This window comes from Indicator indicator, chromosome 30 (assembly GCF_027791375.1).
Source record: "Indicator indicator isolate 239-I01 chromosome 30, UM_Iind_1.1, whole genome shotgun sequence".
Taxonomy (NCBI): Eukaryota; Metazoa; Chordata; class Aves; order Piciformes; family Indicatoridae; genus Indicator; species Indicator indicator.
In genome coordinates, this window is record NC_072039.1 from 7,325,970 (window position 1) to 7,351,919 (window position 25,950).

The window sequence follows — 25,950 nt, forward strand, 5'->3', positions numbered from 1 at the left end:
GGTGGTTATTAATGCATCATGCTTGGGCTTTATGAAAGCTGAAGGGAAAACCAGAGATCTGGAGCTGGGTAAGATGTGCCTCGAGCTGATACTGTGCATGACTTTGATTTACAAGTTGTTGTTCAGCCCTGAAAGCTGTGACCTACAGGAAGACCCTTTGGACCAAAAAGAATGAGCCTGGCTAATGAACACAATAGGCTTGTGGAGTTGGAAAGCCCAAGCTGTAGAGATCCTGCTTACTGCTTGTGGTGTCTTGGAGCCTGGTCACAGTGAGAGGGAGTGAGGAGCTGCCACTGCAGTGCTGTGAGGGTTGTGTTGGACAGAGCAGCAGAGGGAGATCCTCCTGGACCTTTCCTGGAGGAAAGAGCTTCCCCCATCGCTGGCTTCCAGGTGAGTTGCTGAGTTAGATGCCTAATAGTGACAATCACAGAGTTCCTGTAGCTTCTTTCTTGGCATCAAATGACAGGGTTGGAGTAGGAAGTACTCAGTTTCTGTTGTATTTGGTTTGTTTCTGTTGTGTAACTCTGCTCAGCTTCATACCTGACATCTGTACCCTTGTGTTGCTGGTAAGAAGTTCCTTGGTACTTGGTATTTAACTGGGGGGTCTGACTAGAACAGGAAGATTTTCCTTCTTCACAAACAGCAAATCCAAACAATACAGGCAGAGACCAGCTTTAGCTGCCTGTAGGCTGGAGAAAGCTCAGAAGTTCTGGGGGCTTGGGTGGCTTTCCCTTAAGCTGTAAGGACTGCTTGGAGAGTGGGTAACTCCAGATTTCAGGTCTTGGAGAGCAGTGCTGTCAGCTCATGTCTGGTGTGGGCTGTCCTAAGATGCTTGTGGGATGAAGGGCAAGTTGTTTATCACTACCTTCTGCCCTTCTGAAGAGCTGGTGACTAAATACCTACCTGGTAGGATCAGAGCATAGTCCACTAAGACTACTCTGGGTGGATGTTGTCTGGCCATCCAGTTAATGTGTTCATCAGATCTGAAGCTGAGAAGAATGAGTTTTGGCTTGATCATACTGACTCTTGGCTCCTCTGAAAACCTAGTGCACTGTAGGAAAATTGGAGGCTTGCTTATTATTTTATATGTAGATAATGAAGGTCATTTAAAACACCAAGCTTCTCCACCAGGGCCATAATGAAGAAGGTGACCCTGCTGGCAGTTCCTCACTTAAATCCTACCTTCTAGAATAATCCACCTCATGCTAAAGAATAATCATGCTTCTGCCTGCATGGCTGTGCTCAGGAGCCTGTCATTAGATAATTTCCCTGTGATCATTACTGTAGCTTGGCAGCCCTGCCTGTCAGACAGGCACCTAAGCTAAAGAGAGTGCACAAGGGCACACTAAAATGTTGGGGGGTTAGGGAACATGGTGTGGCACCAGGGTACTGAGAATTGTTGTGGTGTTATTTTTTCAAAGGTCCAAGTCAGAGTTTTGAAGGATTTTTTTTCTCATGCAGTAAGCCTAGATGTGGTTTTAAATCCTGCTGTGTTGTTTGTTCAGCCTTGGGTAACCTTCCTGTCTTTCTTTGCTTGAGCTTCACTGCTGAAGGCTTTGCTTATCCCAGCCATGTTTGCAGAGGTGTTCATGAGGGCTAATGGAACCTGGATCCTGGTCATTAACTGACAGCTATAATAAAGACTGCTAGTGTGCTGAACCCCAGGCTCCAGCAGGACCAGCAAAATAGCTTTGATCTTCTGTGAATACAGAAGCAGAGCCCCCTACCCCCCTGATTTCTGTGCTTATAGTCCCCTGTACAGCAGAGCTGGACTGGGCTGTTCTGCTTGGCACGTCGCACACGTGTGGCACAACCATGTCAGCAGCATGAGGTCTGTGTTATGGTGCTGTGCTGAGCATGAAACCAGGATGTAAGCTGTGTTTCTAATTTAATTTAATTTCTTTCATACCTATGAAAGGGGAGAGATGCCTATCAAAGACCCCTGTAGCCATCTCTGGATATTAAACTGAAGGAGTCTTTAAATTGTAGCTTGCTGGTTCCTAATCTGGCTGCTTTAGTGTCTTCTGCTGTTGAGAAGTGAAGTGAAAATGGTGGCCTTGCTTTCTGCTTGTGGTTGATTTTTGTGGTTCACATGGATGGAGCCCTGTTTCCTTCTCACCCCTTTTTATTTAAAGCCTTTTGCAAAGATCAAAAGCTCCAAGTGTCCTCCAGGTCTTTGTTTCTCAGTTTTTAAGGTGAAAATTATTCTAATGGAGCTCATCCTGAGGTATTGTCTTTTACAAGACTGAGAGTAACACAAGCTTGAATGTCAGACATTTGCCAAAAAAAAAAAAAAAAACCCAAAGAAGTTAATGAAGAACATATGAGGTTAAGGAAACTTGCAGAGCAGGACCCAAAGGCCAAGGGAAGGTTTCTGCAGGGAGCTGGCTGAGTTCTGTCAGGAGCACTGCAGTGATACAGTCTCAGCTGCCACTACCAATTTCAGTTGGGAACAGTATTTACACATTACTCTCCCTGTGCCCATCACGGGATGGGCCTCTTGAGCATGCCCCATGTGCATGCTCTGTTTCAATAATTTTCTCAAGTTGTTCCAGCTCCAGCCCCCCAAGCCTAGTGAGCAGGTTGGAGGCAATGCTGTTCACAAGAGGGATTTGTGTGATCATGTCTTAACTGCTGCTCTGTCCTTGTTCAGATGAGATTCAGACCAGCCAGAGGTACTGCTGACTTCTGAGAGCCAAAAACAAATGGGTGGAACTGTGCCATAGAGATTTGTCAAGAGTGTTGACTCTGGAGTCTAATGAGAACCAAAGTGTCACTATTAATCCCTCTTACCACAGCTGGTCTAGCAGAAACTCCAAGTTCTTTATGCTGGTGCTGAAGCGCTGGTGCTTTTCTTTCTCCTGACCTCAGACCTTTAGCAAAGCTTTGAAGTACTTTGGTTTGAGAGCTTTGATGTTCTTCAGGCTTTCTAGGAGCTGAGCCTGATCTGTCAGGCCCATTACTTCTGAAAGAGCTGTAGAAATGGGGCAGGCTGAGCCATAGTGATGGCTGAGGCTGCACAAGTTTCACAGTTCATTTCAAATAAGCACTAAAGTTTGGTTTGTCTCTGCAGCTGCTCAGTCTTTCTCTGTCAGCCTCCTCTGGCAGCAAATGGAAATTCCTCCCTGGGTGTGCTTTAGGCTTTTCTGTGTGGTGGCACCCAGACATTTCAGCTTAAAGTTTGGCTGAGGAGTCCTGGTAGCTTTCATTGAACACAAGATGTGTGGGGCCAAGTCTCATGCAAATACCCCTGGAGCGGCTGTATCACAGTACACCAAGAGCTGAGGGTAACTGAAAGTCTACAGTATGCAGAGTCATTGAGTGGTTTGGGTTGGAAGAGAGCTTTAAAGGTCATCTTGTCCAACCCCCCTGCACTGAGTATCTTTAACCAGAGCAGGTTGCTCAAAGCCTTGTCCAGCCCGACCTGGAATATTTCCAGGGATGGATATGACTTGCTGGGTCTGATTTTGCAAGCTGATTTCCTCAGTTGCTTGATTGGTTTCTTTTAGAGCTTTATTTAACCTCTTCCTTTAAACTTCAGAGGGTTTTAATGAAGTCCTTCTGTCCTTGTCTTTCATTCCCTTTGGGCCTAGGTTGAACATTTGTGCTAGAGAGCTTGACACAGGGGTCAGCAAGAGTGGGGTCACTGCTGACTCATTTGCTTGGGTTGTCTTTATTCCCCTTCAGGCACCAGTCATTTAAGGGCCTCCTTATGTGTTACAGAGTTTGGCCAACGAGGGGTGTGCTGGCGAGTGAGTGGAACAATGGATTTCCAGCATTACCTGCAGCTTTCCTTCTCCCAGCACAGCAAAGCATCGCCAGAGATCTGGCTCTGACTTGATGAGCTGAGGCTGGAATTGGAGCATTCTTTGCTGCAGGTTTTATGGATCTCAGGGCACAGCAGGTCAGGCCATGCATGCAGGGCTTGGTAGATGCTTCCTGTTTATAGACAGGCTGTTTATACTGAACATACCCCAGGTGTCTGCTCACCGCTGGGTTCTGCTCCTGCAAAGGGCATTGCAGCCACTGGGAAAAACCAAATCGTTTGCAGAGGCAGCTGTGTGGTCCCACAGGAGCTGTTAGTGCCCTGGGTGGGACTGTCAGTGCTTGGACTAACTCTGCTTGTATCCAAACACATGGAGTTCTCATAGCACCAGTGCCTCCCTCATTTGTAGTATTCTTTTTAATTTTTTTTTTTTTTACATTTTTTTCTTGGATGAAAGGGTGACTTTGGCATCTCTCTTCAAAGCTGCAGTGCATTGGTCTGCTTTTGATCCCTAAAGCACTTGCCACCACTCCTGTCCTTTGGAGCTTAGTCACACCACTGCTGCCCTACAAAGTAGCCTTTGGTGCTGTGAGGGGAGCGGGGGTAAGTGGGCGTTATGAAGGGAGATGAAGACCTGGGGCTGGTTCTTTCTGTTGTGTGCAAGAGCTGCAGAAAGTGGGCAACAGAGGGAGATTCCTGTGTGGATTGCCGAGCTGCAGAAAGTGGGCAGCAGGCGGAGATTCCTGTGTGGATTGCCTTGCTGCCGAGGAAGATGTGTAAGTAAGGAGGTCACTCAGGTTTTAACCTTCACCTGGTGTAAAGCTGCAGCCCAAGCTGTAGTTCCAGATGTTTCTTTTATTTTTTTGCAAATGCCCTTTCCTGATGTTTTGGCTGCCTTTGAGGATTTCTCCTCGTATCAAAAGCTCTTTTTCCCTTGCTTCCCAGGCTCACCTTTACACAAGCAGGGCACCACCTCCACCGCCAGCGCCGAGAAGTCAGCTTCGAAGGTTGCCGAGGTGGGCGATGATTTCCTGGGAGACTTCGTGGTGGGCGAACGCGTCTGGGTGAACGGAGTGAAGCCAGGGGTGATTCAGTACCTCGGGGAGACGCAGTTTGCTCCGGGCCAGTGGGCAGGGGTGGTTCTGGATGAGCCTGTGGGTAAGAATGACGGCTCTGTGGGCGGAGTGCGGTACTTCGAGTGCCAGCCGCTGCAGGGGATTTTCACGCGACCCTCCAAGCTGACGCGGCAGCCGGTGGCCGAGGGCTCGGGGAGCGACGCCCCCTCCGTGGACTCGCTGACGGCTCAGAACTTGTCGCTGCACTCGGGCACGGCCACGCCGCCTCTCTCCACTCGCGTCATCCCCCTGCGGGAGAGCGTCCTGAACAGCGCCATGAAGACAGGCAACGAGTCCGGCTCCAACCTGTCCGACAGCGGCTCCGTCAAGAAGGGGGAGAAGGACTTACGGCTCGGAGATCGCGTGCTGGTGAGTTGAGCCTGGGGTCTCCCGCTGCGAAGGCAAAGGGCAAGGATTTGGCCCCTCCCTGAGCGCTCCTGGTCAGGACTGGAGGAGGAAAGAGTTGGTGATGAGGTGTGGGATAGAGCTTGGTCTTGGAAAGGGGTGTCTGGAGCAAGCAGGCATGGAACATCTGCATGGGGTCATCTGGGATGCTGTCTCCTGGATGTCTCTCTCTCTCTCTTTAAAGAGAACACTTTCCGGAGTGTTTCTTGTACTGGCCAAGTCATGAGCAGTAGAATGAGGGCAGATAGAGCAACTCAAACAGGAGAAGGAAATAGAAAAATCATTGATTATGGACATGTCTCTCTCTCTCTGAAGAGAACACCTTCCAGAGTGGTTCTTGTATTGGCCAAGTCATGAGCAGTAGAATGAGGGCAGATAGAGCAACTCAAACAAGAGAAGGAAATAGAAGAAAAATCATTGATTATGGGTGTTTCTCTTTCAAGAGAACATATTCCAGAGTGTTCCTTGTATTGACCAAGTCATGAGCAGTAGAATGAGGGCAGATAGAGTGACTCAAATAGAAGAAGGAAATAGAAAAATCATTGATTATGGACATGTCTCTCTCTCTTTCAAGAGAACACCTCCCAGGGTGTTTCTTGTACTGGCCAAGTCATGAGCAGTAGAGTGAGGTCTGAGGTCAGATAGAGCAACTCAAACAAGAGAAGGAAATAGAAGAAAAATCATTGATTATGGGTGTTTCTCTTTCAAGAGAACATATTCCAGAGTGTTCCTTGTATTGGCCAAGTCATGAGCAGTAGAATGAGGGCAGATAGAGCAACTCAAACAGGAGAAGGAAATAGAAGAGAAATCATTGATTGTTATGTTCTAATCCAGTGATGCTCCCCTTAATGGTGTGTATCAGCGTTTCTGAGGAATTTACAGTGCAGTGTCTTGGTGCATGAGGTCCAACATACTGCAAATATTTCTGAGTGAGAATCTCTCCTAGCTGGTTTGGGCTTTTTTGGTTTGGGTTTTTTGTTTTGTTTTGTTTTGTTTTTTAATGAAATTGCATCCTTAAAAGCCTTCCCTTCCTGCCTGCTAATTTATCTACCCTAGATGTTCTAAGATAACATTTGTGCTATGATTTGTTAGTGTAATAAAGTTCAAACTTGGAAGGAGCTCAGCATCACTCTGGCTCTAGCAAGAATGCTCAGCTTACAGAAACACTGGGAATTGTTTGCATGCAATAGGGGAGGTCCAGAAAAAGAACAGATAATGACAACAAAAAGAAATAACTTGCTGGTTTGGTTCTGTAACATGTGCTTGGCTTGGCAGGCAGCTTTTTTCAGTAATGGAGATGTCAGCTAATCATGTTTGGTGTTTGAGTACATAAACAGTCATTTAGAGTTAACCTGAGTTGCTTTAAAATCCCTGACTAAATCTTTGCTCTGGTCCTCTGTGGATTGGTACAGTTTTAGTTGTCTTTATTTCTTCATTGCTCCTGCTCTGTGCAGCTGTTCTCTGTTTGAGAATAGCTTTCAGGCAGATGGGATCCACCAAAGGCTTTTCAAGTTCAGGAGGACATGTGTTCTCTGTAATTGCTCAGTGGATGGAGCACAAGGTTGCAAGGAGCCCTTCCAGGTCTGTAAGACCAACACCTGGCTGGCTGTGTTCTGCTCATTTCCTGCTAGTGGTTTTGTTTAACTTCATTAAAGTCCATTATAGCTTGAAGACATTTTGGCTTTTCAGTGGCATTGTTCTGAGACCCTTTCTGACTCTGTAGCAGTTGCAAAAAGTGACTTTTAGCTTTCCATTAGAAGCTTTCCATTAGAAGAATTAGATAATATTTGCCTTTGGCACTTCCTATCTCAGCCTTTTTCCCAGAGATGCAAAAATTGCATTAAAGAGGTGAAAACCCCATCCTGATATTGTAGACCTCATCTCTGGAAGTCTGGCAAATGAATGTGGAACAATTAACCTTTGCTGTAGTAAGAATGGAGCTTCCCAAAGTAATCACTGGAGTGCTGTGAGGCTGGCTTGTTGCCTTTCTCCAGAGAAAGAAGGGATGGAAACAGAGCAATGGAACAGTTGAGCTTGGGAACAATCTCTGCTGTGTTTTTTACCTAAGAAAATGCATTTTTACAGGCTTTGAATGGGAGGCTCTCAGCAGCTGAACTCATTCCACTCTAGATATGGTCGCTTTCTAAAGAAGGGTGGGAAGGAGATAGCTGTTCTCTATATGTCAGTCTAAATTAAAAATAATTAAAATTAAAAGTTTCTCTTAACAGAGGTATTTTGCTCTTCAGCCTAACTGTGACTGAACTCTCCAGTACTGAAATGGAGTAATAAAGAAGACAGTTTGAGGTCCAGGTTCCATCCCTGGTGGCTGTTTTATTCCACTGCTGTGGGTTTTCTTTTCCTGGACACCCTTTGGGTGGGTTGTAGGTTTGTGATTTTTGCTATGAGGCCAAAACCAGAACAGGTGTTGGAACAGCAGAAGGAGCACTAGCAAGGAGGTTGTGACAGAGCGGTGCCTCAGGTGATGGCCAGGCAGGACTGCTGTGGTGAGCTGGCCAGGCTGCTGGGAATGGACTCTGGGCTCCTAACTTGAGCCTGGGGTTTTTAATAATTTTCTCCTCTGTATGCTGCAAAGTTTTTTTGCCTGTGGTGTGTTGCATCCTCTTGCTCCTGGCAAACAGCATAAGTCTGCTTGCATGAATAGATGTAAAATGTTCTTTTCTTTAGCGTCCCCTCTGCATGTCTCCCCTCCTACCCTGCTCTGCCAGCCTGAAGCTGCAGAAAGCCTTTAACCACCTGAATGAAAGATGATATCCCTTAGAAGCTCCTCATCAAGAATTGCAGCCTAAGCTTGAACTTTGCAAAGAAAAATTAAAAAGTCAGTTTCAAACCATCACACCCTTCTCCCTGGGCAGAGACAGCTACTTGCTCTGCTGCTGTCAGTTCACTTTGAGCTATTTCAGTGCCTGACACTGAAGCCTTGCTGCTGTAAAGGCATGTGAGGTGTTACAAAGGAAAGATTCATGCTCTTTGTTTTCCTGGTTGCCCTTCAGAGCTTTCCCAGCTTGTTGGAGTTTTGGAAGCGCAGCAATGCTCCTGTATGGACTTTACAGACAATCACAAGGCTTATTTCCTTACTGCAAAGCAGGCAGTAAAGAAGGAAGTATCCTAGTCAGTAGTTCTATCGAGGTGGTATTTTCAAGGAAGGTGTTTTCAGTCTTCCACTGCCTGCTTTCAGCTCAGTCCATCAGGAGACCAACAATTGCTGTGTCATGACTGGAGAATGTAGCAGTACAGCAGAGCTCAGGACCTTGCACGAGGGCCTGGGAGTGATGGAGCTGTGCAGGCTTGTGATGGGCAATGGGAAGTGGAGTCTTCCAGTGGCTTGTAGGATTCAAGAAACAGGAAAACATCTAGTTTTAGGCTGCTCTTGTAGCACAGATAGGAGTAGATTGTTGCCTTTGTGTGGAGTGAAACACAGTATGACTGCTATTGTCCCAGGGGCAGTGTTCCCTGTCACTGCAGCCCAACTAAGAGGAAATAAATAGCCCAAAGCAGCCGCCCGGCCCTGCCCTGCTGCCACATGAACCCTTCCAGGCTTTTTGTGCACACACTCCCCCTTTCCCAACCATTCATTTGGGCTGATGCTTTGACTGGTTTTGTCTTCTGTGTGCAGTATCTGTCATTAAATAGGAGTTGTGAGTGGCCTGTGGTGGAGCAAACTCTGTCATTAACGTGGGCGGACTTGTATCGGCACAGCCTCGGGAGGGGATGCTGTAATTCCAGGCTTTCCTCTAACACCACATCCCTGGGATATTATTTTCTCACTGGTGCCTGAAAGATAAATGTGCACAAATGTCTTGCATCAGCAGTGTTGTCAGACTCGTCCCTGTGCAGTGCTGAATTGTGCTGTGGGGATGGGAAGGCACAAAGATAGGTGCCTGGCTTAAAAGAAGTAATAAAAATTCCTCTTAACTACATACAGGGAGAACTGTCCTGTAATTCCTGGCTGTCTTTCTCCCCTTACCCTAAACAGCAGCTCTGGTGCTCACAGATGACATAGTGAGCATCTGGGCAGATGAAACCACTCATGGTCAGATGTCACCTGATGTAAGTTGCATTTACAAAGCTGACCACAAGCCAGATCTCTCCACCTTACTACCAGCTTGCTGTCAGCTGGGACAGTCCCAGTAAGCAATGGCATTCATTTCCCACAGGGATGTGCATTTACCCCCTCTTGCTTCCAGATCATTGTTTCATGTGATCTGTTATGGCTGGGCACCTCACACCACTGCAGAAAGCACCATTTGTAGGTAAGGGTTTGTGCAATAATCTGCTGCTGGTAGTGCTGGAAAGAGCTGAATCATGTCAGTGCTTCGGAGAGCATGACCATGGAGTGGGGAAACACAGCTTCTACCACTCAGAGCTCAGGTAGGAACAAGCTCCTTGTCTGGGTAGATGAGGTGGGGGTGAAACCCTTGTTTGCCCAAGGGAAGGGTTGTCTGCTTCAGTTCACACATTGGATACAGCCTGCAGCTCAAACAGGAGCAAGCAGCACTTGTCCACTAAAGGTGAGCTCCTGTTTCTTGTTGCTGTCATCCACTGATAGTGTAGGACAGGATTATGTGCTGCACTTGAAAAGTAGTTGAAAGCCCTCAGAGTAAAGGAAGTGTTCTGTGTCTGCCCTTTCTCCACCGTCCCCTTCCCCTCTCTCCCCACAGGTGAGCAGTAGGAGAGTGTCACAGCTCCACCAGACCCAACATGAGGCACAGGAGCCCTGCAGAAGAGACATGTCAGTGTGTTGTACTGGGGCACTGATTGTTCCCACCTCAGCCCTCTGGTCAGCAGCATGGTCCTGTGGAAATGTTTTGGGTAGAAATGTAGTTGGGTAAACTAAGAATTGTAAGCAGGCAGCACAGCATCATCTGGGTGGATCTTGCCTGGGGATGTGCTCAGGCAGGTGTCCCCTGAGCCATGCATGACGTGAGCTCCTGTCCCTGCTGCCCTGAGTGACACTTAATGTTTTATTTTCCTTTTCTCCCTGAGCACTATTGGAGTTTACTGCAAGCAGTGCATTGCCCACAAGCCCTGAGTTGAGGACAGCTGTTGAAAGGTTCTTGCAGAGAGCAAGAAACTGCTGAGGGGTGAGCAGGGAGGACAGAGGTGGAAAAGAGCAAACGCAGGCTGGAGGGAGTCCATGCACAGGATTGAGATAGGGCCTGGTGCTAATTTGGTAAATGGTTTAAATGATACATTAGCAGCTCCAATGAAGACAATGTCTGGAAGGATTAACATCATTGTCTCTTCACCCCTGGGATATGCTGGGCTGGTTCCAGTTTTGTCATTTTGATGAGGAAACTGTAGTGAAACATGGTGTCAGTGACAGAGCAGTTAGCAGGGGAGGTGCATGGATGCCCTTCCTCTCTGGCTACACACTTTTTTCCTGACTCACCAGGTAGGACACAGACCTGTTAAGTATTCCAGACTTCATTTTGTTGTGAAGGTCAAACCCAAGACTGTCTCTTGAGACTATTTGTGATCTTTGCTTGAGGAAAGTTCAGGTGAGGAAGATGCTTTAGTGAAAGGCATCAGAACTAAGGCAGAGAACTTCAATCTGGAACTGAACTTTCCAACGTGTGGCTCGGAGGCTGCTTGAATCCAGCTGGAGAGGGCAGACCACCAAGACCTTCTTTATTCCTGAGTGTTTTTACCTGAAAGCAGAGAAACTGGAAACATTGATGCTGGTCAAATACCCACCAAAACAAACAAATCCCTCTTTATCAGTATGTCAGTGTATTTTCTGTTTCTTGGAGCTTCAATGAAGAGCCATTTTGGGCAGCTTTTGGGTATTTTTTCAAAACCAACCACAACTAAACCCAGTAACGCTTTACATGTGGTCAAATCGTGTTCTCCTGGACATAAATAATCTCAGCTATAGTCTAGAATCATAGAGTTGTTAGGGTTGAAAGGGACCTCAAGGGTCATCTAGTTCTAAGCCCCCTGCCATGGGCAGGGACACCTCACACTACATCAGCTTCGTCACAGCCACATCCAGCCTGGCTGCAAAACCCTCCAGGGATGAGGCTTCCACCACCTCCCTGGGCAACCTGTGCCAGTGTCTCCCCACCCTCATGGGGAAGAACTTCTTCCTGACATCCAATCTGAATCTACCAACTTCTAGTTTTGCTCCATTTGCCCTAGTCCTATCACTCCCTGACACCCTAAAAAGTTTTGGTAAGGTAACTCTTAAAGGCTTCTCAGAAAAGCTTTGGGAGTTTTCTTTTTTGAATGAAACCTGTCAGCTATAGATGTTGTGGCTGTCTGAGCTGCTGGGGTGTAGCTGAGCTCACTGGCAGCCTTGTTAACTCTGTGCTGTCTGCTGCTCTAGCAAAGAGATGGATTGTCCTGTCCAGTTTGTCTTTGCTTTAGTCCAGACAGCCAAGCAAGCTGAAGGTGTGGTTGTGGCTCTGATTTGTGTACCAGGCAGAGAGATGCAGACAAGACTTCCAAGAGAAAGTCATAGAATAGAATCACAGAATCATTTTGGTTGGGAAAGACCTTTAAAATCATTGAGTCCAACTGTTATGTAACTACCAGAAGACAGGCTGAGGGGGTTGGGGTTGTTCAGCCTGGAGAAGAGAAGGCTCCAGGGAGACCTTATTGTAGCCTTTCAGTACTTAAAGGGGTTGATAATAAAGATGGAGACAGGCTTTTTAGCAGGGCCTCTTTTGACAGGACAAGGGGTGATGGTTTTCAACTAGAGAAGGGAAGGTTTAGGTTGGACATTAAGAAGAAGCTCTTTACTATGAGGGTGGTGGAAAGCAGGGTGCCCAGGGAGATGGTGGGAGTCCCATTGCTGGGGACATTCCAGGTCAGGGTAGATGGGGCTCTGAGCAACCTGCTCTAGTTGGACATGTCCCTGATCACTGCAAAGGGGTGGACTAGATGGCCTTTAAAGGTCCCTTCCAGCTCAATGCATCCTATGATTCTACCAAGTCTGGTGCTAAACCATGTCCTTTAGCATCCTCTCTGTATGATTTGAGGTGCCACTGATGCTGGTGACTGTCTGGGATGGGAAATCCTCTGGTCTTTGGGGTGATGGTGCAGTTGTGTTAGTGCAGCGGGAGCCATCCACGCTGGGCTGTGGAGCATGGCATCAGAGCTAGGCATGGGCAGAAGGCACAGCTGTGAGCTACTGTGAGTTATGCTCCCTGGCTCTTACAAGCTGCCTTTTTCGCTCCTTCCAAGGTGATACCTCTGATGTATTGAAGTGTCTGATAGAAACAAAGGCTTCTGTTTTGATGAGGGTGTATTGTGCACTGATACAACCTGCCAGCTGTTTTTTTCCAAAAGGCATTACTTACTTTAGCAGCATTAGCAGATTATCAGGGCTGAACAAATCTGCACGTCTGAGGCAGATGAATATTCTAGACTCTCCATCCATGAGAGTTTTGTGTGCCTGCCTAGAGAGGGGGAGATCAACGAGAGGGTTGAGCACTGGCATGTGAATGTGACAGCCCAACATTGACTTCTGGCTGTACTCTCAGCCCCTTTGGCATGTGAGACCCCACCTGGAGTGGTGAGACCCCACCTGGAGTACGGCATCCAGTTCTGACACCCCTGTTACAAGAAGGATCTGGAGGTGCTGGAACGTGTCCAGAGAAGGGCCATGAGGATGAGCAGAGGGCTGGAGCACCTCTCCTGTGAGGACAGACTGAGAGAGTTGGGGCTGTTCAGTCTGGAGAGGAGAAGGCTCCAAGGAGACCTTCTTGTGGCTTTCTAGTATTTGAAGGGGGCTACAAGAAAGCTGAGGAGGGACTTTTTAGGGTGTCAGGGAGCGATAGGACTGGGGGGAGTGGAGCAAAACTAGAAATGAGTAGATTCAGATTGGATGTTAGGAAGAAGTTTTACACCATGAGGGTGGTGAGAGACTGACACAGGTTGCCCAGGGAGGTGGTGGAAGCCTCATCCCTGGAGGTTTTTGCAGCCAGGCTGGATGTGGCTGTGAGCAACCTGCTGTAGTGTGAGGTGTCCCTGCCCATGGCAGGGGGATTGGAACTAGATGACCCTTGAGGTCCCTTCCAACCCTAACAATTCTGTGATTCTATGTGGGGAGCCCAGGCTGTGGCAGAGCAGGTGTGTCTGTCCTGGCTTGGGAGAGATGATGTGGTGAGGGTGTGTTTAGTAGCAAAGCTGGCAGAATCACTAATGCTTGGAAGAGGACAGAAAATACATGGGAAGCAGCAAATCACATTGCTGTTGGAGGGAGCATTAGACCTGATCTGCACTGAGCATCTTCACTGATGTGTGGCTTTGGGGCAGGAATGTGACCTGCTCTCTTGCTGCACAGTTCTGGTATTGGCATAATGAGATAATGTGTCTGTTAAGTCAATAGGGTCAGTTGTTTTCTTTCCTGTTTGGAAACAGCTTTCTCAAAGTCAGTGGCATCTGTGGAGATGTAACTGAGCAGCCCTGTTGTTTGTGTGGATGGAGGAGTGAGGCCCTGGAATCAGACAGTCATTAAGGTTAGAGAAGACCTCTAAGGATCCTGCTCACTGCAGGGGGTTTGGATTAGACGACCTCTAAAGATCTCTTCCAACCCAAACCATCCACCCTCTAGTAGTCACCTCAGAATAACATTGTAAGGACAGGCTGCAGGAGTTGGGGTTGTTCAGCCTGGAGAAGAGAAGGCTCTAGGGAGACCTTAGAGCAGCCTTCTACTACCTGAAGGGGGTTACAGGAAAGCTGGGGAGGGACTTTTTACAAGTGATAGGACAAGGGGCAATGGCTTTGAGCTGCAAGAGGGCATATTGAGACTGGGTATTAGGAAGAAATTCTTTACAGTGAGGGTGGTGAGACACTGGAACAGGTTGCCCAGGGAGGTCATGAACCTCCCTAGCGGTGTTCAAGACCAGGTTGGATGAAGCCTTGAGCAACCTGGGCTAGTGGAAGGTGTCTCTGGCTGTGGCAGGGGGCTGGAACTAGATGATCTTTGAGGTCCCTTCCAACCCAAACCAATTTATGAACCTGTGAGTCACCCTGATGGAGGGAGCTCATCAGGCTTTTAAGGTGTTCACATGAGGCTCTGTGGGTTTGGGATCATGGGGCTTGGTGAAGGAAATGGGGCTCAATATCTGTAATTAAAACTCAATAAAAATAAAACTTATTATATGCTTACCAACAATGGCATTAAGATGAATGGCAGCTGTATTGGGTTCAACTTGCTGCTAAAGAAACGTATTAGAATGGCCTTAAATCATTGCATTAATATTAAGAGGCTAAATCTGTATAAACTCAAATCAATCAAAAAGGGGACTGCTGTTGGACTGTGAGTGATAGGTGAAGAATTTTTCTGCAGCTGTTCAAACCTAAAACTTGCCAAGTACCTAACCTAGAAATGGAATAATTTTTTTTTTATTCCTGGATGAAGTGTAGGTTATTCAGTCTGGAGAAGAGAGGGCTCTGAGGAGACCTAATTGTGTCCTTCCAGTATCTTAGGGGGGCTACAGGAAAGCTGGGGAGGGACTTTTTAGGATGTTGGTAATGATAGGACTAGAGGGAATGGAATAAAACTAGAAGTGGGTAGATTCAGATTGGATGTTAGGAAGAAATTCTTCCCCATGAGGGTGGTGAGACACTGGAACAGGTTGTCCAGGGAGGTGGTGGAAGCCTCATCCCTGGAGGTTTTTGCAGCCAGGCTGGATGTGGCTCTGAGCAACCTGATATAGTGTGAGGGTTTGGAACTGGATGATCTTTGAGGTCCTTTCCAACCCTGACAATTCTGTGAAAACTTTCTCACTTTCCTGCTGGCAAGTATTTTCCTCCTTCCTTATAGCAAGGAGGACAACATCAAGAAAGGTCTTCCCATAAGCAACGCTTTGAATCCCTAGTGAGAGGTGTTACAGAAAACTAATTCAAGCTGTGTGCTCCCAGGGCTTGAGATAGGACCCAGACTTCTGAGCTGTGTTCTCCAGTCTTTTCAGGTGCAGTTATTTTTAGGCTGGGAAAACTCCTATTCCTTTAAGAATTGTTCAGAATTTTTAGGGATTCAGAACTGGTAAATTTGTAACATCCCTACCCCAGAATACACAATTTGGAGATTTCTGTCTTTGGCTATCTGTTCTCTGTAGGAGAGTATTATTCTTACTGATACCTGTTTATTTACCTGTAAATTTTACTGTTTAAGTAAAATTTAATGTTAAGAAATATTTACATTCAAGATAAAGCTGCAAACTTAATCTTAAATTGCTTTCAAGCTTTTTGCCTCGAACCTAGGCTCTAGCAAGGATAGGCTAAAAAAGGTGTAAAGCCATTGCTGATTTACCTGAAGTACAAACCTTTAGATCCACTCTGCTACTTTTCCATTCTTCTTTTTTTTTTCTTCCATCAGCTCATATATCTAAGGTAGAGCTTCTAGAGCAAAGGCAGAGGCAGCTGCTGCTCACTGCGATGTTCTCTCACAGCAGTGATCAAAGCACAGCTTCCTACATTCCTGACTTCTGCTCTTCCAGACTCAATTTTGCATGTTGAAAGCTTTAAGCTTTAATGTGAGAGCAAAAGGTGTGATCCTTATTTCTCCATGGAGGGGGAGAAATCTCTGGCAGTGGAAGCCTAGCAGGCAGATAAGCCTCTTTACTTGGCTCCTACTGCCATGAGTTGCTGTAGGATGTGTAGGTAAAAGTGGAGTTGCTTTTTCTGTACACAACACTTCTATTCTGAGAGGCTTGCTGGGAGGGCTGTTCACTGTGTCCTAGCAAACCCTGCATGGTGAGGCCTGCCTCAGCTTGTCACTTTGATGTCCTGTCCCAGTATTGCTCAGAAATGGCAGGTGAAAGAGCACAAGTCTGAAATCTTAGTGCAGATCTTGGTTCTTTATATAAGTCAGGTGTAAGCTGAGCTTGGAGGCCTTAAACTTCTTCGTGGCCTCACAAGTAATTTTGTGCAATTAGCTGACACCTTGGAATAGGTTTTTATATTTGTTCTGACATCTTCCAGGCAGTCAGGTCCAAAAGTGGGAGTTCATGAGCTAGCTTGTAGTTATTGGAAAGACATCTTTAGTGCTAGGAGAACTTGAGATCACACCTATCTGTTCTGCTTTCATTAAATCTGAAACAGAACATACTGAGGTTGTGGCCCCTGGGGAGACCACATCTGGAATATTGTGTCCAGTTCTGGGCCCCTCAGTTCAAGAAGGATAGGGAACTGCTTGAGAGAGTCCAGCACAGAGCCAAGAAAATGATTAAGGGAGTGGAACATCTTCCTTAAGAGAACAGACTGAGGAAGCTGGGGCTATTTAGCTTGGAGAAGAGGAGACTGAGGGTAACCTCGTTCATGTTTATAAATACATAAAGGGTGAGTGCCAAGGAGATGGAGCCAGGCTCTGCTCAGTGATGCCCAGTGACAGCACAAGAGGCATGGGTGGAAGATAAAGCATAGGAAGTTCCATGGAAACAGGAGGAAGAATTATTTCACTGTGAGGGTGACAGAACACTGGAACAGGCTGCCCAGGGTGGGTTGTGGAGTCTCCCTCTCTGGGGATATTCAGGACCTGCCTGGATGAGTTCCTGTGTGCTCTGCTCTAGGTGCTCCTGCTCTGGCAGGGGGATTGGACTGGATGATCTCTCATAACATTCTGTGATTCTTTTCCCCTCCTCTCCTTAACTGCAGTCCTTGTGTGGCAGTGCCAGTGCTGACATCTCTAACCTTCAGCATCTTCTCTCCAACAGGTTGGTGGCACAAAGACAGGAGTTGTGCGCTACGTGGGCGAGACGGACTTTGCCAAAGGAGAGTGGTGTGGTGTGGAGCTGGATGAGCCCCTGGGGAAGAACGATGGGGCAGTGGCTGGGACAAGGTACTGTGTGCTCTCCAACCCAGCCTGGGCATGGAGGGCCTCCTAGGGTGGCTGTGGCCACTTGGAGCTGGCAGGAAAAGTCAGGGCTGTGTTTGGTGTTAGGTAATGTGGGTTGGGAGGAAGAGCCCAGTTTTGAGTCTTGTAGGCTTTGGGATAGCTTTGCAGGGAGATCAATAGAAACCTCCTCACTGGAGCATTTTAAAGCAGGCTCAGATAACCTCTGTGAAGAAGTAACCTGAGTGGCTTCAGGAAACAGGAGAGAGGAGGGAGAGGAAAAAAAAAACTTAGAGTGGGGTTTAGATTTTGCTGGACATTGATGCTGTGATTGTATTAGCTCTGCTTTCAACCACACCTTCCCAGCATAAACTTTCTTCTTGCTCTGTTTCTGTAACTCACCTTGTCAGAACTATGGAAGATAAGGATTTGATTTTTTTTTTTCCCCTTAGCTTAATGTTATTTGTTCTGTTCTTCCTGGGACAGATTTCCAGAGAGCTGAAAGAACAGTCAGTGGTGGTTTTCTGTCCTTGTACTAATTGTGTAGTGTGACAGCTGTCTGCTGATTTGATTTTACCACCTCTGACTCCATGGGCACCTCCACTACTTTCTTTTTGAAAAGAGCCCTTGTTAGCATTTTTAAAACTAAGCAGGGACATCTCACAGGCTTGCTGGAAGCTGTTTTGGTTCATGTGGAAGGAAATGACCCCCAGTCTCAGATCTGGAGCTTGGGGGTCAAGCTTGGGAACTCAGATCTGAGTTTTACGTATTAGCAATTTGACCCTGCTTCAGATACATGCCCCTCAGAGAGTCTTCCCCATGTCTGCTGTGGCCATGGGACTCCTGATACAGTCCTGACAGAAGGGGACTGGGCAGAGACCATGTGGGACTGGTGCTTTGGTGGTTGTTGCCATCTAGTGAGCATCCCTGGCCTGCCTGCCCAAGCCCAGCGCTTGCTGCTGCAGGAGCAGTCTCCTGCCGAAGGAGAGCTGAGCCCAGAGAGCTGCCTCTGAGTGGAGGCTGAGGCAACATGTGGGCAAATGAGCAAGCAAAGGACATTGTCACCACCATTGCCACCACAGGCAGCTCCAGCTGAGTTGGTGGTGAATTGGCTGGATTTGTGCAGGGTCACTCTGATTCTTCTGCAGGTTCAGGAAGGGGCTCCAGGGCTGGATTTGCACCCGAGTTGAAGGGCCAGGGTTTCCTGAGCAGCTTGTGGCTGTCTGGTGGAGGCTGCCTGCAGGCTGTGGTTCAGCAGCAGTGCCTGAGAGGACAGGACAGGACAGTGGTGAGCCCCTCTCCATACAATGCTGAGGTTTGCTGCATCTGCTTTCCTGTCTGCACAGGAGGCTAGAGAGCTGCTGGTGTGGCAGTTTGGATTTCTTATCCACAAAGCCATGCAAGTTACCTCTGGTGTATTAACCTTTACCTGCTGATTTTATTGATCTTCCTTCTCTGCCTCTGCTCCTAGAGGAGTTGGTGCCTACCAAACTACTCATTGCTTTGCTTTCACATAGTCTGGAACATCTCAGCCTTGGACACTGAAGATTGATTATTGTAATGTTTTTTTAAGATCTCTTTCCAAATTTCCTGTGCCGTTTCCCACCTGCAGTTTGCATTACCATTGCAACACCACTTTGCTGCCCTGTTTCTTTCCTGTAATGTGACTATGAAAGTCATAGAGCTCCTTAGCACTCTGCGAGAGCAGCTCTTGGTTTTCAAGCAGATATTTTTTTTTTCTTTCCTTCTGCCAAGTGTTCAGGACCCAGTTGCTGCTTCTGAACTATAAAACATAATTGCGACCACTTCTAGTCTGGACTAAAAGAAAATGAGCAGACAGAGTGATGCAAGTTTGGACTTGCTAAGAGCTGTCAGAGGGCTTTTAAGGGGCTTAACCTTTGGCATTGTTGTACAGCCACAAGTACCAGCCTCTGCTCAGCCCAGATGGACCTGTGGAAGGGGCTGTGCCATGCTGTTGGTCCACCTGTGCCTGCTGCAGTTTGAGGATATGATGCTGAGCAGGGCTTTGGCTGGTTTGCAGGAGGTCATCCTGATTTTCTTCCTTGGGTCCCTGTTCTGCAGTGGGCTCAGCCTGTGGTGTGGCTGGTTTCCAACCCAGGGGCCTGTGGTGACAACAAACAGAGAGGGCTGAGGGTCTTGGGGCTGTAAAGGTGGGTTTTGGTTTTGTTTTTTAATGATTGTTATAGAAAAAATGGGCCTTGAGCAGATGTTTGAAAATGAATCACTTTCTCATCTGGCTGGAGGTCAGGCTGTTCCCTGGCCTCCCAAGCACAAAAACGTCTCCCTGAGACACAGCCATGTGGCTGCCAGCACTTGAAAAGGGAATTGGGGAAGCAGCTGCTTACATCTGGAAAGAGGGGACTTGTGCTAGCCAAGCTGGATTTGTCAGTTTCTCATTAGGACCTGGTTTTTATGGTAACATAGGACAGGTTATTATATGGCCCAATCTTTAGTTCTAGCCTTGCTAAGAAGCCTGTGAGAAAGAACTCAAGGGAGAGAGTCCTCTGTGTTGGCTACTCCCTTGAAACAAGGGGATGTGATCTGCAGATGAGCTGTTTTGACTTGCTGCAGTACAGCTGGCCAGCAGCAGATAAACCCTGGCCTGAGCCACTGGGCCCAAGCTCTGAAGGGGTTTCCAAGGTTTGGTTCATTTGTGTTCTGAAAGAGAGCTCTAGAGAGACATAATCATTGGGCTCACTGCAGTTATGGAAGAGAGGTTGCACTGTAATTAACTGATCCTCCCTTTTTCATTCTTGCTTCTTTCAATTTTTATTCATTTTTTTATGCCTGGGACCTAGTTTCTCTTTCTCTGGCAGCCAGAGGAGATGGCACACACTGGAATTTGCTGTAATGACATTTTTAGCTTCAAAGTTAGGACCTACCATTTTCCCCTTCTGTTTTGGAGGAAAGATTTTTACCCTATAGAACATTTACACAGAGCTGTGTGATTATTTGACAGACCTTACTGTGTGACTTGATTGCAAAGCAGGGCAGAGGTTTGGCGGGCAGGAGCGTGTGTGCCCTCACTGTGTTTATGTACCAGGATCTTTGTGCTATCCAGGCTACCAGATGGGGCTCTCCTGGCATCTCACCAGAGCATGCAGCAGCCAGTGCCTGGCAATTACCTCGGGTTTCCCTGCTCAAGCACCACCAGTGAAAACAGAGAGATTGCCACAACTCTGAGCAGCAGGAGAGGAGAAGAACCCAACCATGTTTACAACCCAGCTAGCCATGTCACAGCAAAGCACCCAGAGCTGGTCTGAGGGCTGGGGTTGTGTGCTGCTTAGCAATGCCATCCTGCAAGGCTTGGGTGAGGTGGATGCTCCACCACTCCTGACTCGGTGCATCTCCTGTCCTGCAGGTATTTCCAGTGCCCCCCCAAGTTTGGCCTCTTCGCTCCCATCCACAAGGTGATCCGCATCGGGTTCCCCTCCACCAGCCCTGCCAAGGCCAAGAAGAGCAAACGAATGGCCATGGGAGTGTCTGCCCTAACCCACAGCCCCAGCAGCTCCTCCATCAGCTCTGTCAGCTCCGTGGCATCGTCTGTTGGGGGCAGGCCCAGCCGCAGTGGGCTGGTAAGTGACTCTGTCCATCGGCTCTGCACCCACAGTCCCCTTCTGCTGTGACCCAGCTCCACAGGGTGGCAAGGCTGGGGCTGTGGTTCAGCAGCTGCACTGGGGCAGTTGCTCCTTCACTGTCAATGAGATGCGGAGAGGGGAGGGTCCTGTCCATGGACGCAAGAGTCATGACAGACACAGAGCAATTGTGACCACTGAAGAGCCTCAACGGCTATTTGCAGTGGGGCAAACCTCAGCTCTGTGTAGGATCCCTGCAGAAAATGCCTTTGCTCCTTGTCCTGTGTGGTTGTGTAACAGTGTGCTGCTGTGTGGAACAGCCAGCCCAAAGCTCTGTAATGACTGTGCTTCACTGTGGAGGGTGACACTGTCCTGGGTCACATGCCTTGTGCCTTGGCAGGTGCTCAAGAAGGCAGACACCAGAGCAGGCAGCAATGTTATGAAAAGCTCTGACTCTGCTCTAGTATGTGCTGCAGTGCACCTGCAGTCATCTGGGCTGGGGATGAGGGTGCAGTACCTGGGAGTGGATCAGAATAGTCCATACTTGTATCCAGTTGAGATCAGTTCTTCCAGCTGAGCTCACTATTTGAGTCTGCACCAGAGCAGATCATCAGTAAAATGCATTTAAGAGGGCAGATGATGCAATACCTGATAATCTTCCTGACCTAGTTCCCACCCTGCATCCTGTCCTTTGGGAAATGGTCCTTTCATAGCAGTGTAGGAGAGCTATTGAGCTTATGAGCAGTGTCCAGATGTTTTGCAGACTTGTTAACCCTACCTGTAGGATCCAGAGCTGGAACTGCAGCTGTGTACAGCCTGGTAGAGGATCTGTAGGTGGGCTGAATTCTAGATTTAACAGGGGACTTCTCGACTGGGAAGGACAGAGCTTGACCCTTGTCTCCTTTGTTTAACTCTTTCCAGCTGACAGAGACCTCTTCCCGCTATGCCCGGAAAATCTCTGGCACCACAGCTCTCCAGGAGGCCCTGAAGGAGAAGCAGCAGCACATTGAGCAGCTGCTGGCAGAGCGTGACCTGGAGCGGGCTGAGGTTGCCAAAGCCACCAGCCACATCTGTGAGGTGGAGAAAGAGATTGCCATCATGAAGGCCCAACACGAGCAGGTAGGAAATGATGTGGCTTTACCACTAGCACTCAAATATCTGGTGTCCTCTGGAAGTTTTGGATCTTAACATTACCCCTGTACAACTTCCTGATGGGAAACCTGGGCTTTGGATTTCTGGTTTTTTATGCTGAGACAGTTTCCAGCATGGTGAGTTCAGCTGAGGCTCTTTATCCACTCCTGCCAGTGTCACATGTGTGCTCTCTGCCCCAAGCCAGGAGCAGAAAAAGGGCTGTGCTAGGAAAAAAGACAGTGGGGAGTTTGTGTCTGGTGGATCAATACATTTGAAAGCTGAAATGCAAGTGAAGGGCAAACCTGTTCCCCTTGGCCACCCAATCTGGCCTTGGCTGGGACTGCATTGCAGTGGTTTTTTTTATGCTGTCAGACACTGCTGAGAACCATCAGCTCAGTTCATATGTCCCCACTTTCCTGCCAGAGAGGATCTTTTAGCACTCTTTTAGTCAAGAGGGCTGTAGTAAAAGCAGGCTGATCATACTAGCTTTTGTACAGATGATATTTTATGCACTTCAATGCTTAAATGTTCAGTCTGTGGCTCTTCAATGACTGCTGTTGCCCTAATTCCTTGCTCATGTTTAGAAACCCCAGTCAGCTACTAGGGAGCAGGGCATGGCACTGTATGTCTGTGTGGTGTGTTCCACCACCCCTGCCTGTCAGAAATGCAGGAGAAATTGGCAGAGCAGCTGCAAGCTGACAGCTTCCTTGTGTGTAGCATTTTCCAGCAATTCCCAGGAACAAATGAATTAACTGAAATGTCTCTCTTGCTTCGTGGCCAGGGCTGAATTGCATCTGGCACCTTCAGAGGAGATTTTCAAAACTCTTCAGGCTTCAAGTTCTTTACTTTTAATCAGAGCAGGATTCTCCAAAGGGCTCAAGCCAGAGAGGCACTCAAGCATGGATCAAATCTGCAGCTGCTGGAGATGGAGCAGTTTTTAACTTTTTGATACCTACATGCTGGATTCTTTGGAAAAATCTTCCTTCTTGCCATCAAACCCTTCTCTTGTTCTCATCCTTTTATGAAACAACTCTGTACCTCAAACATTGTTAACTTTTGTGGCTTGGGCTCTTTTTTCCCTGCAGTACGTGACGGAGGCAGAAGGAAATCTCCAGCGAGCACGAGCACTGGTGGATGGGATGCAGAAGGAGAAGATTGAACTCTTGAACCAGCTGGAGGAGGAGAAGAGGTAAAGCAGGAGTGGATAGGTGTGGAGGAGATGAAGTCATGGGGGAGATGAGGCTCTTACCTGAGAACATTGTTCATTGGATCTAGGAAAAAAGTGACGAAGAAAGGCATCTTAGATATCTTCCAGTACTTGAGCTGTGCCTTGTTTCACTCTTCTGGCCACTGCTGTCTGCCTGCATGTAGAGTCCTGATTAGGACTCTCTAGTGCTGGCACTTCTGTGATGACCCTGCCAGGCTACTTGCATGTCCAAGAGCATTTGGCCACAGCAAGTGTTGCACTGACAGTACAATGGTGGCCAACAGTTGATCTTCCACAGCTAGCAGAAGGCCAAGTAGTCTTGGTCTGGGCAGTGAAGTGATTGAGGGTTTTCTCTTCCTTGTCGTTCAGTTCCCAGTACAAAGCAGGGAGAAGCAGCATTATTTGCCTGAAGGAACAAAGGGTTCCAGTAGTGTCACTTACTCTGAGATTGGATACTTTGGCCAAACTCAGCTGGGTCACTGTGTGAAGTGGAATTAGTCAGTAAAGGTGGAACTAACTCCTGCAAAGGTGTGGGCAGTGCCTTCAGATGTTGCCCAGGGAGGTGGCTGGGGCCCCATCCCTGAAGATATTCAAAGTGAGGCTCAACAGGGCTCGGTGCAGCTTGATCTAACTGAGGATGCCCCTGCTGACTGCAGAGGGGGTTGGACTGGATGACCTCTGGAGGTCCCTTCTGACCCAGACCAGTCTATGATTCTTGGCTAAGGATGCAGTATAAAATAACAGTCCTGGGGGATAAACAGAACTATGCAGCTTGGGCCATCCCAGACCCCTCCCCCAGGCTTCTGTACAACCTGGCTTGGCCAAAGATGACTTCTTTGTGCTGTGCTGATTTTAAGGACATTCCTTCAGAGGAAGGGCAGTCAGGCTGGAGTACAGCCTCACTGTAGTCTGATTCATCATCTCCCCACCTCCCAGAGGCCCCATCCATGTATATATGATGATGCATACATTTCCTCTCTGGACAAGAATTGAAGCTCTGCTTGTCATTCTGGGAGTCCAATTGCTCCATATAGATAATTAAACTCTTCAGTGGGAATAGGAAGACATTTCTGAGTATTAAGTAAGTGAAAACAGTTTTGATTTCAATTGAATGATGCCCCTTCTGAGGATGAATTGTTCTTTCACACACAAGTCTCCTCGTTCTCCTGGTGGGCAGCTCGATTTCCCAGCTCCAGGAGGCCTTTTAGCCCAAGACAGCCAAGTTCTTTCCTAAATATCAACAGATGCCTCCTCTAATTAGAGGAGGTTTAGACAAAGCAGCTTGTTTCTGAAGCTAGATGTGTATACCCACAGCTATTTTTATTTGTAACCAAATCAGAGTCTTTGCAACTGGCTACCAGCTCAACATCTTTGTTACTGCCTTTTGTAAATCAGTACAGAGAACAAAAGAGGACTGAGTTTGGCAGAAAATTGAATTATTTTGCATTGTTAGTGGATTTTCTCTTCAGACTTTGCAGGCAGCCCTAGGCTTGTCTGCATGTTTGGATGTGGTGCTATGTGCATTTCTGTGCAACCTGTGGTGAAGGTTTTTTTGCCCAGGTTGCTTCCCCATTTTCTATGTTGTGCAAACATTAAGCATTGCCTACCCTCTGCCAGGGAGACAGAGGCTCTAATTCCCTTGGAATATTTTGCATGGACCCTGAGGATTCAGCACAGGAATTGCCTAGTGCTTGGCTGCAGGGTAACAAGGTCTAAGGAAACCAGGGAAACCTGGTTGTGGTTTTCATGTCTTCAGGATCTGAGTGTCAGTGAACAGGAGCTGAGCAGTGGTGCAGCAGAAACAGGAGGTCTCTGAGCATGTACCTTGCAAGGCAGTAAATGTTTGCTATGTGCAAAACTTAGATATTAGCTGTCTTGCTCCATGGGTCTTGCTGGTTAGCTTCTGCTGAGCTGTTGGTATCCAGAAGTTGCCTCTGTCCTCTCCTCTTGGACTTTGGTTGTTCAGGAGAAGCTGATATGCACTGACTGCTTAGAAACAGGATGCTGCTTGCTGTTACTGATTGCTCTTTGTATCTTTTTCCACTCCCCAGGAAGGTGGAGGACTTGCAGTTCCGTGTGGAGGAAGAATCCATCACAAAGGGGGATCTGGAGGTAACTCCTCACCAAAACGTGGGGTCAAAACCTAAGACTGCATGTGGGGCCTCTCTTGTGTAACTGCTGCCACCTTTTGCTCAACTCTATGTAATACTTGGCCTTTATTGATGGCTTTGGACCTGCTGTGAACACTGTGGTATAAACTGTGAAGATTGTTCTTTGGTGTGTTGCCCAATGACTAATATTGCTGGGAGCTGCCTAGAATTAATCCCACTCAGCCAGCCTGGCTTTGAATGTCTCCATGAGTAGCCAAGCCACATTAAAATCTGCCTGGATCTGAATGCATCTCAGCATAGGTTTTTGCACTGTAACAATGAACTGACTGCTCACTCCCTGTCCCTGCAGTGTCCTGCTTTAGCAGCTAATGGGCATGCACAGCCTCCCAGTTGGATGCTGTTCCATTCCAGCTGGAATGCTGGGTGTTGTTTGACCTGCAGTACCCTCTCATGGAGTCCTCTGCCCACGGGAGAGGGGTTTGACACCAGGATACCCTTTCATTTGGAAGGGCTGTTGCTCAGTAATGCTGTTGCAGTGAATATTGAGTAAACTGGAAGTGGTGTTGGGAGCTTGCCCTTGGCTGAGAGGCTTTTCTGGGGTTTAAAAAAGGAAAGGATTGTATTTTTGTGTACAGCAAGGCTCTGCTCTACATGTGTAAATCAAGGCTTTCCCTTGTCTTTAGCTAGAGTACTAGCTTAGTAACAGCCAGACACATCAAGGGACCTGCTCCTGGGCTTCACTTGTCTGTCCTATCACTAAAAGCCCAGGAAAATGGGAAAACTAGGCAATGGAGTATGTTGCTATGGCTGTGACCC

At 47.6% G+C, this 25,950-nt stretch overlaps 1 protein-coding gene across 1 annotated transcript in view; it reads left to right on the forward strand.

The window, feature by feature from the left end:
- CLIP2 (CAP-Gly domain containing linker protein 2) overlaps positions 1–25,950 on the forward strand; it is a 59,158-nt gene that overhangs the window by 16,534 nt on the left and 16,674 nt on the right. The window contains exons 2-7 of the mRNA XM_054394282.1: positions 4,712–5,250; positions 16,971–17,095; positions 20,472–20,685; positions 21,607–21,804; positions 22,902–23,005; positions 25,075–25,135. Coding sequence (XP_054250257.1) covers positions 4,712–5,250; positions 16,971–17,095; positions 20,472–20,685; positions 21,607–21,804; positions 22,902–23,005; positions 25,075–25,135 — 1,241 coding nt within the window. The remainder of the gene's footprint in view (positions 1–4,711; positions 5,251–16,970; positions 17,096–20,471; positions 20,686–21,606; positions 21,805–22,901; positions 23,006–25,074; positions 25,136–25,950) is intronic.